The following is a 14,290-nucleotide window of genomic DNA, read 5'->3' on the forward strand; positions in this document are numbered from 1 at the left end:
GTAAGTTTTCATGATATGTCTTAGCATTGATGGCTTGGCAGTCAGCAATGCAATGAGCAGAGATTTAGGTTAGTCTTAGATACTTAGGCTGGAGGGATCAGCCACCCTAGGATGGGAGGCTGGGGAGATGGGTTTTGGAGGCTGGGGGACAGGAGGGGAAGGATTCCCTCCATGCATCCATGGCAGACCCCAGAATGTGTCCTCCACCTTCCTGCCTACCTTTCCAAACACAGGCTCCTCATGTTCATCCGTCTACTCAATGGTAGAGAACAGGGTAATATGCGGGTCACGTGACTGCTAATGTACTTTAAAGTGTCACTCAGGATGCTGATTTCAGAGCAGTTTGTTGGGGCTGCCTCTATGCTGGGCGGGCAGCACTCTCAATTTCCACACTTAAAATCCCAGCCCATAAAGCGATGTATCAGAGTGCTGCCAAGGGAAGGGGTTCTGGGTTTTAACCCAGTGACGGTGAAGGAGCAGCATGGATTTCCTAGTCAGGATGGTGTGTGATTGGAGGGGAACATGCAGGTGATGGTGTTCCATTGTGCTCCTTATTTGTGTCCTTTGTTAGTGCTGGGGAGTTGGGAAGCAGGCCATTGGCTGCAGAACACCCAGCCTCTGGCCTGTACTTGAAGCCACAGCATTAATGTGGCTGGCTTTAGGATTCTGGTCAGTGATGACGGTTAATGTGGAGGGTTTGATGATAGCAATGCCATTGGATGACAAGGTGAGACAGTCAGACTCCATCTTGGGTGGGATTATATTTGTTGCCTGATACCTGGGAGACACAATAGTGAAAGTGGGCTTGCCACAGAAGGGAATTTTCTTCACAAATGCTGGCAATGGGGCTAGATCAGTTTAGGATGCATGAGTTGGATCAAAGGTCTGTTTCTGTGCTGTATAACGTTACGACTCTATGACAGACTGTGCCACAGCAGGATTGGGTGCTGAGGCCTGACTACAGCTTTCTAACACTGGGAGTCTCGACAAGTCTGCACTGTTGTTAATTGCAAATGCAGTAACTTTGCCGTACAGTGGCTCAGTGGTTAGCACTGCTGCCTCACAGCGCCGGGGCCCAGTTTTGATTCCAGCCTCGGGTAACTGTCTGTGTGGAGTTTGCCCATTTTGCCCATGTCTGTGTGGGTTTCCTCTGGATGCTCGGGGTTCCTCCCACAGTCCAAAGCTGTGCAGGTCAGGTGGTTTGGCCATGGGAAATGCAGGGTTACAGGGATCAGATGGGTCTGGGTGGGATGCTCTTTGGAAGGTCAGTGTGGACTTGATGGGCTGAATGGCCTACTTCCACAGCATAGGAGTTCAACATGCAGCCCCTCAGTTCCTTCTGATCGTTCGATGTGAACTATTCCAGTCCACCCCACCTCGGTGGCTGTATAAACCTGGTTATGTGTGGTAGCATGATGGTAAATCACGTGTGAACACACATGTGACCTGGGCCAGCACAGAGCCACAGAATCATCTGGAACACACCCAGATGGAACTACTTTTAAAAAAATACAGCAATACTTGGAAATGAACATTTTCGAGCGCTGTTGTGAAGTTTTTAAAACAATGCGAACATGTCATTGAGATTTCCTCCTGGGCATCTCGCCCGATGGTATGGAGGCAACTCTGATCTGCCTCTGACCTACTAAGAAAATCAGAGGCACCTTTAGTCTGGTGGTGAGTAACAGACCCAGAGGAGAGGTTAATATAAACGCAGCCACAGGGAATGTACAAACGATGCCAGGAGGCTGTGCTTGAGGGGAAAAAAAATCAGTGAGTGCAATGATTTAAATAGTAAATCTTCTCTTGAAGCTCACCCCTCCCCCCATCCCTTCCAATTTCCTGCTTTTGGCCAATTGCAGTACAGCGCTTCAAGGACAAAGGTCAAGCCAGACCAGTGAGCAAGGAAAATCCGACAGTCGCTTGCAGCTTTGTAACCAGGCTCTGCACCCCTGTACAACAAAGCAGTTGTGGGAGGGGGTTAGACTGCTTTTGATTTCGAAATCTTTTATGAACAAAGGGGCCGTTTCAACCAAAAGACCTTGTGTCAAGGAGAGTGATTGCTTTCAGTCACAGGGCACATTCCTGTTGCCGGCTTCTCTTCCAGCTCCCTATTAGCTGCTGCCCAGCACCCTTGCTCTCCCTCACAATGCCAGCACTTCAGGCTCTGAAGGATGCCAAGCCCGTGTTGCTCGGGTCTGCTCTCCTGCTCGCTGGCGGCTACACCTTCTACAGTTTGTGCAGGCACCTCATGGCCTCACAACGAGGATCAGGGACACGGGAGAACGTGTACGAAACGCAGCGAGCTCTGAACGAGTACCTCCTCTTCCACTTCGGGTCATCACAGGAACTGTCGCTGTACATCAACGACCCAGTCGCTCTCCAGAATTTCCCGCAAAGATGTGCCCAGGAATGCATCAAGTACTTCACCCAACAGGTAACAGGCACGGCTAGTGTTCAGCCTCTATTTAAATACATAGACTTCCAGATTATTACTATGAAAAGAATTAGGGCCTGGACAAAATCAGGATTGAGAGAGCAGAAAAGGAAAGTCAGGGACAGTGGGTCAGACACTGTCCTTTCACACTCTGGCACTGACTGGGACACTGGGTCAGACACTGTCCTTTCACACTCTGGGACTGACTGGGAGAGTGGGTCAGACACTGTCCTTTCACACTCTGGGACTGACTGGGATAGTGGGTCAGACACTGTCTTTTCACACTCTGGGACTGACTGGGACAGTGGGGTCAGTCACTGTCCTTTCCCACTCTGGGGTTGGCTGGGACAGTGGGTCAGGCACTGTCCTTTCACACTCTGGGACTCGCTTGGACAGTGGGTCAGTACAGTATGGAGAGTTGTTACATTTTTGTACCAGATTATATTTCAATTTCTCTCACTATTTGGATTGTTAAACCAGGTCATGGAAGCTCTCGTCAAGTTCCAGCTAATGATGTAGGCCTATTTGATGCTGCTAATGTTGATGAAACTGACAGAAGCAGTACAATCCTCAGCGCTCATCTTAATTCACATTAAATTAAGTTGGAAATGGTGCTTTTAAAATATATGAACGACAAGACAAGGAATTTTATATTTACTTTCTCGAGAAATTTGCTGAAAATAGTGATCAGTTGGAGAGCAACCAAAAGGTTTAATTTCATTCCATCCTGAAAGTGGAAGCAGTAAATAGTAAAGGCCAACAGCAGTCTGGCCCTTTGCAATCCAAGAGAAATGGTAAGTTTAAATGAAGCACTAGGTGTGCCCCATTGTGTGCAGTGCTGTCACCCCATTATCAAAGGGATATTAATTCCATGAAGGACAGCTTCATTAAGATGGAACCGGGAAGATGAAGGAGAATTGTCAGAGATTTTGGGCCCAGATTGGGACAGCAAAATGCAAATATCTTTGTGGCTTTGCAGAAGAATTCCCAATTCATATATGACTTAACTCAGGACTTTTGTTTCTTTACCCTTTTTTGTTTCTTTCAAATGACAGTGCAGAGCCACAATATAGTGTAGGAAGAGTGAATGTGTGTGGTGGGGAAGATGGAATATCCCTGTTTTGCCAGATACAGCCTAGCTCCCAACATCATTGAAATATTGGCCCTCCCACCCCTCAACCCTCTGACTGCTCAAATCCCATGCCTTCAGCCCTCCACATTCCCATCGATCCCCATGCTCCCCTCTTTATCCCCCATAGCCACTCATTCTCCATACACTATACAGTATACCATCCTCAGGAGCCACACAATTTGCAATGAGAATTACTCCAAATGCAGGTGCAAGAAGAAAATTGTGACAATATCATAAAACTCAGTCAAGACTCTGCTTTTGATATTGCTAAGGTCTTTAACTTATGGAAACAAATAACTAAAAACATTTCAAAGGTGAATACATTGTTGTAATCTCAGAAACCTATCCACTATTCCCTTACATCAACTATTGTGCACTCCAGAAGCTTTTAGAACTCAGCCAAAGATTAACAATAGGCACAATGATCGAAACAGTCACTTATAACTCTGTAGCCTGAAACTGAATGAACAGATAGTGTCCCCTCCATTTCATTGCAGATCGCCTTCCATCAATGAACAGGAGGAGGTGTTTAGATTTTTATCATCTTTCAAAAGCAGTGCACATTCTTTCCACACTCAAAACTCTCTGTGTACTCTCTAGCTCAGTGGTTAGCACTAATGCTTCATAGCATCAGGGACCTGGGTTCAATCCCAGCCTCAGGTGACTGTCTGTGGAGTTTTCAAGTTCTCTCTGTCTCTGTTTGGGCTTGTTTCTGGTTTCTGCCCACAGTTCAAAGATGTGCAGGTTACCTGGATTGGCTATGCTAAATTGCCTCATAGTGTTCAGGGATGTGTGGGCTAAAAGCATGAGTCAGGGGAAATGTAGAGTACAGGGTAGGGGAATGGGTCTGGGTGGGATATTCATAGGAGAGTTGAAGTGGGCTTGTTGAGCCAAATGGCCTGTTTCTACACTGTAAGAATTCTAAAGGTGATAAGGATAGTTTCTACATTTTTAAAGGCATGGCAGCATTTTCTCTGGTCTAAAATGTACTCTGATGTATATCAACACTTACATAGAGATGATCATTGTTGAGTCAGTGTACCATTGCAGGACAGTACCAAAATCATGAGGGGCATGGAGAGGGTGAATAGCCAAGATCTTTTTCCCTGAATGCAGGATTCCAAAACGAGAAGGCATTGGTGTAAGGTGAGAGGAGAAAGATTTAAAAGGGATCTTACAGGCAGCAGCGGATGGTGTGTGAATGGAATGAGACATCAGAGGAAGTGGTGCAGCCGTGTACAATTACAACATTTAAAAGGCATCTGAATGGGCACATGGACAGGGAGGGTTTTGACAGTTTGGGCCAAATGCTGGCAAATGGGACTAGATTAATTGAGGATATCTGGGTGGCATGGATAAGGTGGATGAAAGGATCTGTTTCCATGCTGTGTCATAAACTGTGTCATAAACTATGGCTGTGTCATAAACTGCACTAAATAGAAACATCTGTCCCATAGCTCAGCATTCAATAGTGGTATTGAAGGTATGAAGACATTTCATACAGACATTTTAGAGTGCTCCTAACTGCCCAGTGGGCATCTATTGGCGGTGACAAACTCTTGAAGGAGGTGCCTTGTTTTCAAGTTTATAAAACCCACACCCGCATACAAATCATAGCGTGACAGGGAAAATGCAGAGTTCTTGCAATATTCACAACAGGGAACCTCAACTCAGAAAAGATGCGTGTGCACCAGAAAAGGGTGTGTTTTGCACCCAAGGCCTTCCCTGACTCAAAATAAAGTCAACGAAAATAGCATGAAGTCAGGAAGCCAGAGAAAACAATGATTTTCTAGCCAAAACAAAACAAAGTTCAGTGTTTCATCACTTAATTTGCACCTGCGTTGGAAGAGTACATTGACCCATGGTTTACTTACAGTAGAGCTGAAACTATTAAAAGTTAGCATGACTGGGTTTTAAAAAAAATACATTGCAGAATGAATAAGAAAAAGGCTATATTCTGTGCTTTAGGAGTTGGTGAAGAGGAGCTGCCAATTTAAGGTTAGCTTTGAGAGTGAAGAACGATATCAGGAGAATATTTTAGGCAGAACTTGTTGGAGCATGTGATGAACAAGTTGAGACAGAGACTATTGCTTGGGTCAGAATAAGTAAATATTTCAAGCACTGGGATATGAGGAGAGAACAAGGATTAGTTTGACATTTTTAAATTCTTTCATTGGATATGACTATCGCTGGCCAGGCCAATTTTTGTCACCCATCCCCAATTGCCCTTGAGCTGAATGGATCACAAGGCCATCTTAGAAGGAAGTTCAAAATCAAGCACATTTACTGTGGATCTGGAGTCACATGTGGACCAGACCAGGTAAGGCTGGCAGATTTCCTTTATCAAAGGGTAGTGAACAAAATGGGTTTTTTGCATCATCAATGACTGCTTCATCATCACCATTACTGAGTCTACCTTTATTTTTCAGATTTAATTATCAAATTTAAATTGCACCAGCTGCTGTGTTGGGGTTTGAACCCCCATCTCAGAGCATCATCTGGGTTTCTGGGTCACTAGTCCAATGACATTGCAGCAGCATCACCTCCATTGATTATCCATTGATGGATTGGCAAAGACACAGTGGGCTGTTAGGTCACCTTGTGTGTTATAAACATTCTTTCCATATGTGTTGAATGGCTACAGTATCTTTTTATATATAGCAGAGTACAATGGGTACACAGTACAATTGGTACACATTTATAATGGGTGGCACAGTTCAATGATAGTGGCTGTATAATATGTTGCACTCTGAAAGAATTTATTTTTTATTATTAGTCAAATGACAGGCATAACTGGAGTTATTTTCTATCACTGCTAAACCCGTTGGATCTGCAAATTATTGTGTCATCGTCGTTACCCCTCATTTCTCTATATGACCTGCAGTGCCTTTTACAGTCAACAACACTGACAATAAGCTTACAGCAATGGATCACAGTTATTCCTCCTAAACCAGGTTATATTTACTGTCAGCATCTACAAGAAGCTCTCTATCATCAGGAAATGGATCTAAAACAGATAGGATAGTAAGTGAAAGCGTGAATCACCGAAGGCAGTAATCTGATCTCTGGGGTTTAATGGCCAATTAGAAATTACTCGATCTCTGTTAAGTGCATTGTAATCCTTCCTGCATGCCTGGTTCTCCCACTCAGTCTCTCCGGTTGATGAGTTACATATTATCCATCGTCTGCGGCAGGGAAAGGTGCCGGGAGTGGGGTGTGGGCTGGTTGGGGGGCATGGATCTGACAAGGGAGTCATGGAGGGAATGGTCTCTCTGGAATGCTGATAGGGATGGGGAGGAAATATATCCCTAGTGATGGGGTCTGAATGTAGGTGGCAGAAGTGGTGGACGATAATGCAATGTATATGGAGGTTGATGGGGTGGAAGGTGAGGACTGGAGTGTTCTGTCCTTGTTGCATTGGGAGGGGTGGGGTTCAAAGGCAGAGGTTTGGAAAGTATAGGAGATGTGTTGGAGGGCATCATCAACCACATGGGAGGGGCAATTGTGATCCTTGAAGAAGATCCATAGGGTTCTGGCCAATATAGCTTCCTAACAGCCATCACTAAGATGTCTGTGAGAGTTTTCAGTGGACAAATTGCATGCTCAGTTCCCAAATTACAGCAGTAACCATACAGAGTGGATTGGTAATTCTGAAGTTGTGAAAGGGTGTGATATTAAACTTCTCGGGGAGTGTCACAGGATCGAGGGTGACTTTCTTCCAGGTGTGGATACTGAGGTGACTAAACTATTTTCAATTTCCCGACTCAGGCGACTGACTGTGTGGAGTTTGCACGTTCTCCCCGTGTCTGCGTGGGTTTCCTCCGGGTGCTCCGGTTTCCTCCCACAGTCCAAAGATGTGCGGGTCAGGTGAATTGGCCATGCTAAATTGCCCGTAGTGTTAGGTAAGGGGTAATGTAGGGGTATGGGTGGGTTTCGCTTCGGCGGGTCGGTGTGGACTTGTTGGGCCGAAGGGCCTGTTTCCACACTGTAAGTCTAATCTAAGTCTAATCTAAAAAAATCTAATCTAATCTAAACAGCCCAGTGCTGGATCTGTACATCCTGCCGCAGGGGAGGGGGCTGCCTGGCATGCTGGGTTTTCACACACATTCCTTCCTCTGTTTGCACTTGACCTCTGCTTGGGCTTGTCAGAGACACTCGAGATGGTTGGCACCTTCTTCTCCAGTTTGGGTAATTTCAGCCAAGGTATTCCCATGTTCTATTTTGTAGGGATGCCATTTCTCTAACCTCCTGCGGTGATGGAGCTCAGGGTGGGATAAGGGAAAAGGTAGGTCTACCTTTCTTTCTGGGCAGTGATCAATGTTGTCGATGCCCAATTGCTGATCCTGAGCGTGGTGTTACCATTTCAAGTCTAACCTGTCCATTCACCCTTTCTAGACTGGCATTCCCTGCAGAGCTCTGGACATCGGTTGTGCTGTGGGAAGGGCCTCATTTGAGATGGCACGGGTACTTCAGGAGGTGGTGGGCATCGACTACAGCCTTTCATTTGTGACTGCTTGCAACCAACTGAAAGAGAAAGGCCAACTCCCTTACTGTGCTCTGACTGAAGGAGACCTGGGCACCCAGCACACAGCTGTTGTACCGACGGACATTGTAAGTACTAAGTCAAGTCATCCCTAATTTCCTAGATCTGGTATTCTACACCTCATCATTGATTCACTCTCCCTTGTATCTCTTTTGCTGTATTCCTATTGTTCCAGTCTGCTTGCCCATTGTCTTTCGGTAATTTCAATCCTATTTCTCCCCCTCTATGTTTCCTGTCTGCCGCTAGCATCAATTTACCATTCTGGATAGCTGCCTCTCGCTTCTTGAGTCCTCCAAGCCAGAGTTCGTTCCTTGAACATCCATTGAATTAATTGAGGTGGTGGTGGGGGGGGACACACGCTGAGAGCAGCTTCACATTGCTCCTGACCAATCCTCGATGGGTGTCCCCATGGCCCATGTTCCCACCCTCCCCAGAGAATCAGACCCAGGACGATTTTACTTTCCCTCCAGCCCTGGTGTGGACTAGTTGGTACCAATGCCCAGCCATACAGAACAACATCTGGAACTTGGCTAGTGGAGGAACTCCCCAGTGCCAGATAAAGCCAAGATTTAAAACCAGCTCCCTCCACATCACCATGCTGCAAATGATTGGGTAATCTGGATCAACACTTTTCAAGGTCATGAGAAAAGTAATACAATCATTAAAACATGGAGAATGGCCAGCGATTGCACTGAATAAAGTCAGTGTTCACATGAGAAGCTTGCAAAATGTTCAAAAGAGCCTGTATTCTATCACTCAGACAAATAGTTTATTTCCTTCTCCTCAACAGCAAAGAATTAAAGTGTATTTCAGTCCATAGATTGGCACAAACAAAATCTGCCTGCAAAATAAGGACTGTGAAGTAACAGGGTCCTAACTCATTAACAACAAAAAGTAGGAGATCAGGGCTACCATTTAAACACTGCATCAGGTGAGTTATGGCACTGTCTCCTCTGAAGGCCTTGAGTTAAACCAGCTCAGAGTGGGAGGAATTGTTCCAATTGTAGTAAGCCTCCAGAGCTGTAGTTGCAGGATGTTCCAGCATGGAGGGGGTTTTAATGTGTTGCTGTGCCTGTCATGGACAGGGTATAGTAGGGATGTTGCTTGCTGTTCTCAATGCCCAAACAGAAACAAAGCCCCTCTCCCAGCACTGATGTCTCTGACCCTCAGCATTATGGCAGTTCCTTCAAGTTGTCTCACTTGGTGCTTCTGTTCCATTCTTTAGGATCGGACTCGGTGTTTCTTCAGGCAGGGCGATGCCTGCAATCTACCCTCAGATCTCGGATCTTTCGGCTGTGTTCTGGCAGGCAACCTGATCTGTCGTCTCCCTGACCCCTTTGCGTTCTTCCACAGACTCCCAGAGCTAGTGGCCCCTGGAGGAATTCTTGTCATTACATCACCGTACACCTGGCTTGAGGAATTCACCCCAAAGGTAAAACGATCAGCAGGTTTCCTATCAACCCAAGAGTATTGTTGTGTGGTATGATCAAATGTCGAGGGAAATATGTCAGGGGTACATTTATTGAACTGATTACCGCAAGCAGAATTGCAGCTTGTGTAGGAATGAAATATCGATTGGTTCCTGCTATCCCCTGTCCTTTAATAATGTATTGGTCATCCTACCATTGAGCCACATTTGAGATCACATAGAGCCTGAGTTACATCTTGTATATACATCTCTAATAGATGTATTAGAGATCTATACATCTAATAGGGAGGGAACTGGACCTGTGTATAAATCTCTAATAGAGACTGAGGGAACTAGATTGAGTGTACACATCTCTAATAGAGACTGAGGGAGCTAGATAGATGTACACATCTCTAGTGGAGACAGAGGGAGCTAGATAGAGTGTACATATCTCAAAGGAGACCAAGGGAGTGAGATATGTATACACATCTCTAATAGAGACTGAGGGAGCTAAATCAAGGGTACAGATCTCTAATCCCTCTAATCCAATTGGGAAGTCAGGAGGAACGTCTTCATTCAAAGATTGATGAGAACCCCATCACATGAGGAAAAGTTGCAGTGAATCATACAGGTACGTTCACCTGGACGTTAGTGAATTAAATGAGGGAGAAGGGGATGGTTACTATGATAGATTTTAATATGAACATTTTGCAAGCTTCTCATGAGAACACTGACTTTATTCAGTGCAATCGTTGGCCATTTCCCATGTTTTAATGATTGTATTACTTTTCTCATGACCTTGAAAAGTATTGATCCAGACTACCCACTCATTTGCAGCATCATGATGTGGAGGGAGCTGGTTTTAAATCTTGGCTTTATCTGGCACTGGGGAGTTCCTCCACTAGCTAAATTCCAGATGTTGTTCTGTATGGCTGGGCATTGGTACCAACTAGTCCACACCAGGGCTGGAGGGAAAGTAAAATCGTCCTGGGTCTGATTCTCTGGGGAGGGTGGGAACATGGGCCATGGGGAATATGGGGGGGGGTGGTTTGAGTGAAACATAAACACCAGCAAGAACTGATAGTGCCCAATGACTTGTTTCTGTGTCATATATCCTCTCTCATCCAATGTGTGTGTGTGTGTGTGTGTGTGTGTGTGTGTGTGAGAGAGAGAGAGAGAGAAAGAGAGGACGTTAAACTGAGTGATATCTCTACTTAAAGAGTTTTAGAACAGATCCTCAAACCTCAGCTGACCACTAACAGCTTAATAGTAACCAAGCCCAAAAATTCACAAAGAAACTGCTGAATTATCCCATTGGAGCATCTGGGAATCCTTTTGGTGTTTCAGCATTGTTACCTGAGCCACATTTTCCTGTTGTCCTGCAGTTAATACTGAAGGCATTCAGCAGAATTATTAGCCTCGTTCTGAAGAGCACTCAACTCACCAGAGAGAGTCAGGCAGAAGGCAATGCTAGAACTTAGCAGTGCTATCCGTAATTTAGTGTAGCATTCCTGTTAAAGGACCAGTTCCCCATACACAACATTGTGTAAACTACAAGAGGGATTATTTTCTCTTGCCAGAGAGCTGCAGAGGCTGAGATTCTGCATATAACCAGGATAGACAGGTTCTTGAACTACTGGGTCTTCAAAGATTATGGACAAAGCTAAAAGTCACACAACATTAGCCTACAGTCCAACTGTTGGATTATAACCTGATGGTGTGTGATTTTTAATGTTTTCCACCCCAGTACAACACCAGCACCTCCACATCAAAGATTATGGAGAACAGACAGAAAAGCAAAGTTGTGGTCAAGCTCTGACAAACCCTCATTTTATTGCAGGCTTAATGGGCCATATGTTGGGGAGGCAATGGCCTGATGGTATTATTGCTGGACTGTTAATCCAGAGACCCAGGTAATGTTCTTGGGACCCAGGTTCAAATCCCATCATGGCAGCTGGTGGAATTGAAGGTCAACTGATGATCATGAAGCCATTGTTGATTGTTGGGGAAAAGCCCATCTTGGTTCATTAATGTCCTTCAGGGAAGAATACTGCTGTGCTTACCTGGTCTGGCCTACATGTAACTCACAGCAAGATGGTTGACTCTTGACTGCCCTCAACTAGGAATGGATAATAACTGTTGGCCTCACTAGTGGTGTCCATGTCCCATAAATAAATAAAACAAAGCACTTACTCCTGCTTTTATTTGATCAGTTTCTAAGATGCTCAGGGCTACCAACCAGTTGTGAACATGTGGCGATTTCATAATACAAGTGGGAATAGCTCTTAGTGTGAATGGGTGAATGATTCTAGCGCTCAGGTAACTCTCATTTCACTCCCTTTCTTTTCTGTGTTTTACGCAGTCCCGGTGGTTGGGTGGGTACAAGGATGTCTCTAGCAATGAGGTGCGAGGCTTTGATACGATGAAGCGAATATTCTCTCCACACTTCGAACTACTTGCAGAGAAGAACGAGCCTATCGTGATCAGGGAGACAGCACGCAAGCACCAGTGGACAGTGGCTCACATGACTATATGGAGAAGGGGAACTTTCTAGAATTCAACAGCCTTCATCGTTCATGTAGGCGAAATAGTTTGGCTGGCAAAACAGTTAAGATACGTAAAATCATCAGTTTTTAAATGTTAACAAGGCAAAGACTGATATAAAAGTGATATTTGTGCAGACCAATAAAATAGGTCCAGTGACCAACCAGGAACTATTGAGGGAAGGACCCTCTGGCTCAGTTCAGCCATCTGTGACCAACTTATGACCCAGTCCCTCAACATTCAATGTTCCCCTTTGTTCCCTTGGCACCATTTCCTCTCACTAATGCCAACCAACATATTGAAGGAACCAGTGCTGGTGCTCCTGAATGACATCCTGCGAAGATGCATCACACGTGGAGCAGTAGGATTCATTTACCCCAACTGACTTGCCTTTTTTTTGAAGAGAACATTCCATACTTAGAGCAGGATATCCACTATCGATGTCTCAGTTAGGTTTTGCTGGAACTTGAATGACTGTATTTTCAGAAATTGGCTACTACGCCACTCTTGTAGTTCCTTCTTTTACCATCATGGTACTTCTATGGATCAATAAATGTTTCACTCAACCAATCTCCTTTGTCCTTCTTCAACTAACCATTAAGTAAGGAATGGAAATTGTACAATTTGAGATTCAGCATCAAATATGTTCTCCCACGTGAAGGTACAGAATCTCTTAGTCAGTTATTGGATTGACATCCCATGAATGGGTGGCTCTGCCATTATTATTTCATGGCACCAGGTTCCAAACATTAGTAAGTCACTGGCTACATACGCAGAGCAGCACCAGATAAAGCCTACACAATATCACGCACCCAACCAAAACAGTAACATGTAAGTCACAAGAGGTAGTGATCAAACTTCTCACGCTCTGGTCATAAACTCTAATCATAAACCATGTTCTGCTCACCAAGGAACAGAATTGAGCTTTAAGCATTGGAGTCGGGACAGAAAACAGCAACACAACAGATCCCACAAATCTGGGGGCTGAGTTATGAGGTCAGACTTGATAAACCTGAGCTAATAGGCCCGGAAAGAAAGCAGCCAAGAGCTAATCTGAATGTGTACAAGATTATTAAAGTCATGAGACCGGTTGACTTTACGTCCATACATCTAACCAATGACCATTTAAATGCCCTTAAGGTTGGCAAGACTACTACTGTTGCAGGCAGCGCATTCCATGCCCCAACTACTCTCTGAGTAAAGGAGCTACCTCTGACATCTCTCCTATATCACCCCTCAGTTTAAAGCTGTGTCACCGCATGCTAGCCATCAGCATCTGAGGAAAATGGCTCTCACTGTCCACACTTATATGTCTCAAGTCACTGCCCAACCTTCTTCTCTCCAACGAAAACAGATATAAAAGAACTAAGGAATGGAGTTGATAAACCAACTACACTCAGAATGAATAGAACAGCAAGCTCAAATGGTGAATGGCCTACTCCTGCTCCTTTGGAACAAAGAGGAGAAGGAAAGGTGGCAGCTGTGGAATGTTCCGTGGGAGTAAGTGATTAAATGAAGAAAATGTCAATACTTAAAAATAGGTGAGGTAAGACATGGATGAGGATCTCTGCCTGAGTGGAGTTGATGCTCACTTAGACCGGCTCAGGTGAATACCCGGGTTCCGTATTTCTAAATAACTTACTACATGCAGTACAGTAGTCCCTCATACTCATGGGGCTACATTCCAGGACCGCGAAAGCCTGAAACCGCAGATAGGAACAAACCCATTCATTTTGATGGGAAACTTTCATTCCCAGCAGCCTCCTGGTCACCGGTTCCCTCTAATATGTTTGGTGCGCAGTAACTCGTGCGTAGCTGAAACCATGGAAAATGATTCCGTGGATGTGGGGGTCACCCTGTGTACAAGACAATGGCAGACTGGGAATATGCATTGGAGAGAAAATCAGATATCAGTGCAGAAGTGAGCATATGGAAAGTCTAACTGATATCAGGCCACATGGGAGCAGAAGTAGATCATTCAATGAGATCATGGATGATCTGAGAATCCTCAACTCCACTTTCCTGCCTTATATCCGTAACGCTCTATTCTCTTATTGACTGAAAATCTGTCTTTCTCAGCTTTCAATATAGTTAATGACTCAGCCTCAACAGCCCCATTCCACATGTTCACTACTCTCTGAGAGAAGACATTCTTCCTCATTTCTGTCCGAACTGAATGACATCTTATTCTAACACTGCCCTCTGGCCCTGGACTGTCACACAAGG

At 44.9% G+C, this 14,290-nt stretch overlaps 2 protein-coding genes across 19 annotated transcripts in view; one reads left to right on the plus strand and one right to left on the minus strand.

Annotated features, from left to right (window-relative positions):
• kif1aa (kinesin family member 1Aa) overlaps window positions 1-14,290 on the minus strand; it is a 299,164-nt gene that overhangs the window by 217,369 nt on the left and 67,505 nt on the right. The gene's annotated exons all lie outside the window — the stretch shown is intronic.
• On the plus strand, window positions 1,872-12,602 carry LOC132821619 (uncharacterized). The gene is made up of 4 exons (XM_060834303.1): window positions 1,872-2,437; window positions 7,965-8,180; window positions 9,338-9,544; window positions 11,883-12,602. The coding sequence occupies exons 1-4, from the start codon at window positions 2,150-2,152 to the stop codon at window positions 12,072-12,074; spliced, it is 903 nt and encodes a 300-aa protein (XP_060690286.1). The 5' UTR covers window positions 1,872-2,149; the 3' UTR covers window positions 12,075-12,602.

This window comes from Hemiscyllium ocellatum, chromosome 13 (genome assembly GCF_020745735.1).
Source record: "Hemiscyllium ocellatum isolate sHemOce1 chromosome 13, sHemOce1.pat.X.cur, whole genome shotgun sequence".
Lineage (NCBI taxonomy): Eukaryota > Metazoa > Chordata > Chondrichthyes > Orectolobiformes > Hemiscylliidae > Hemiscyllium > Hemiscyllium ocellatum.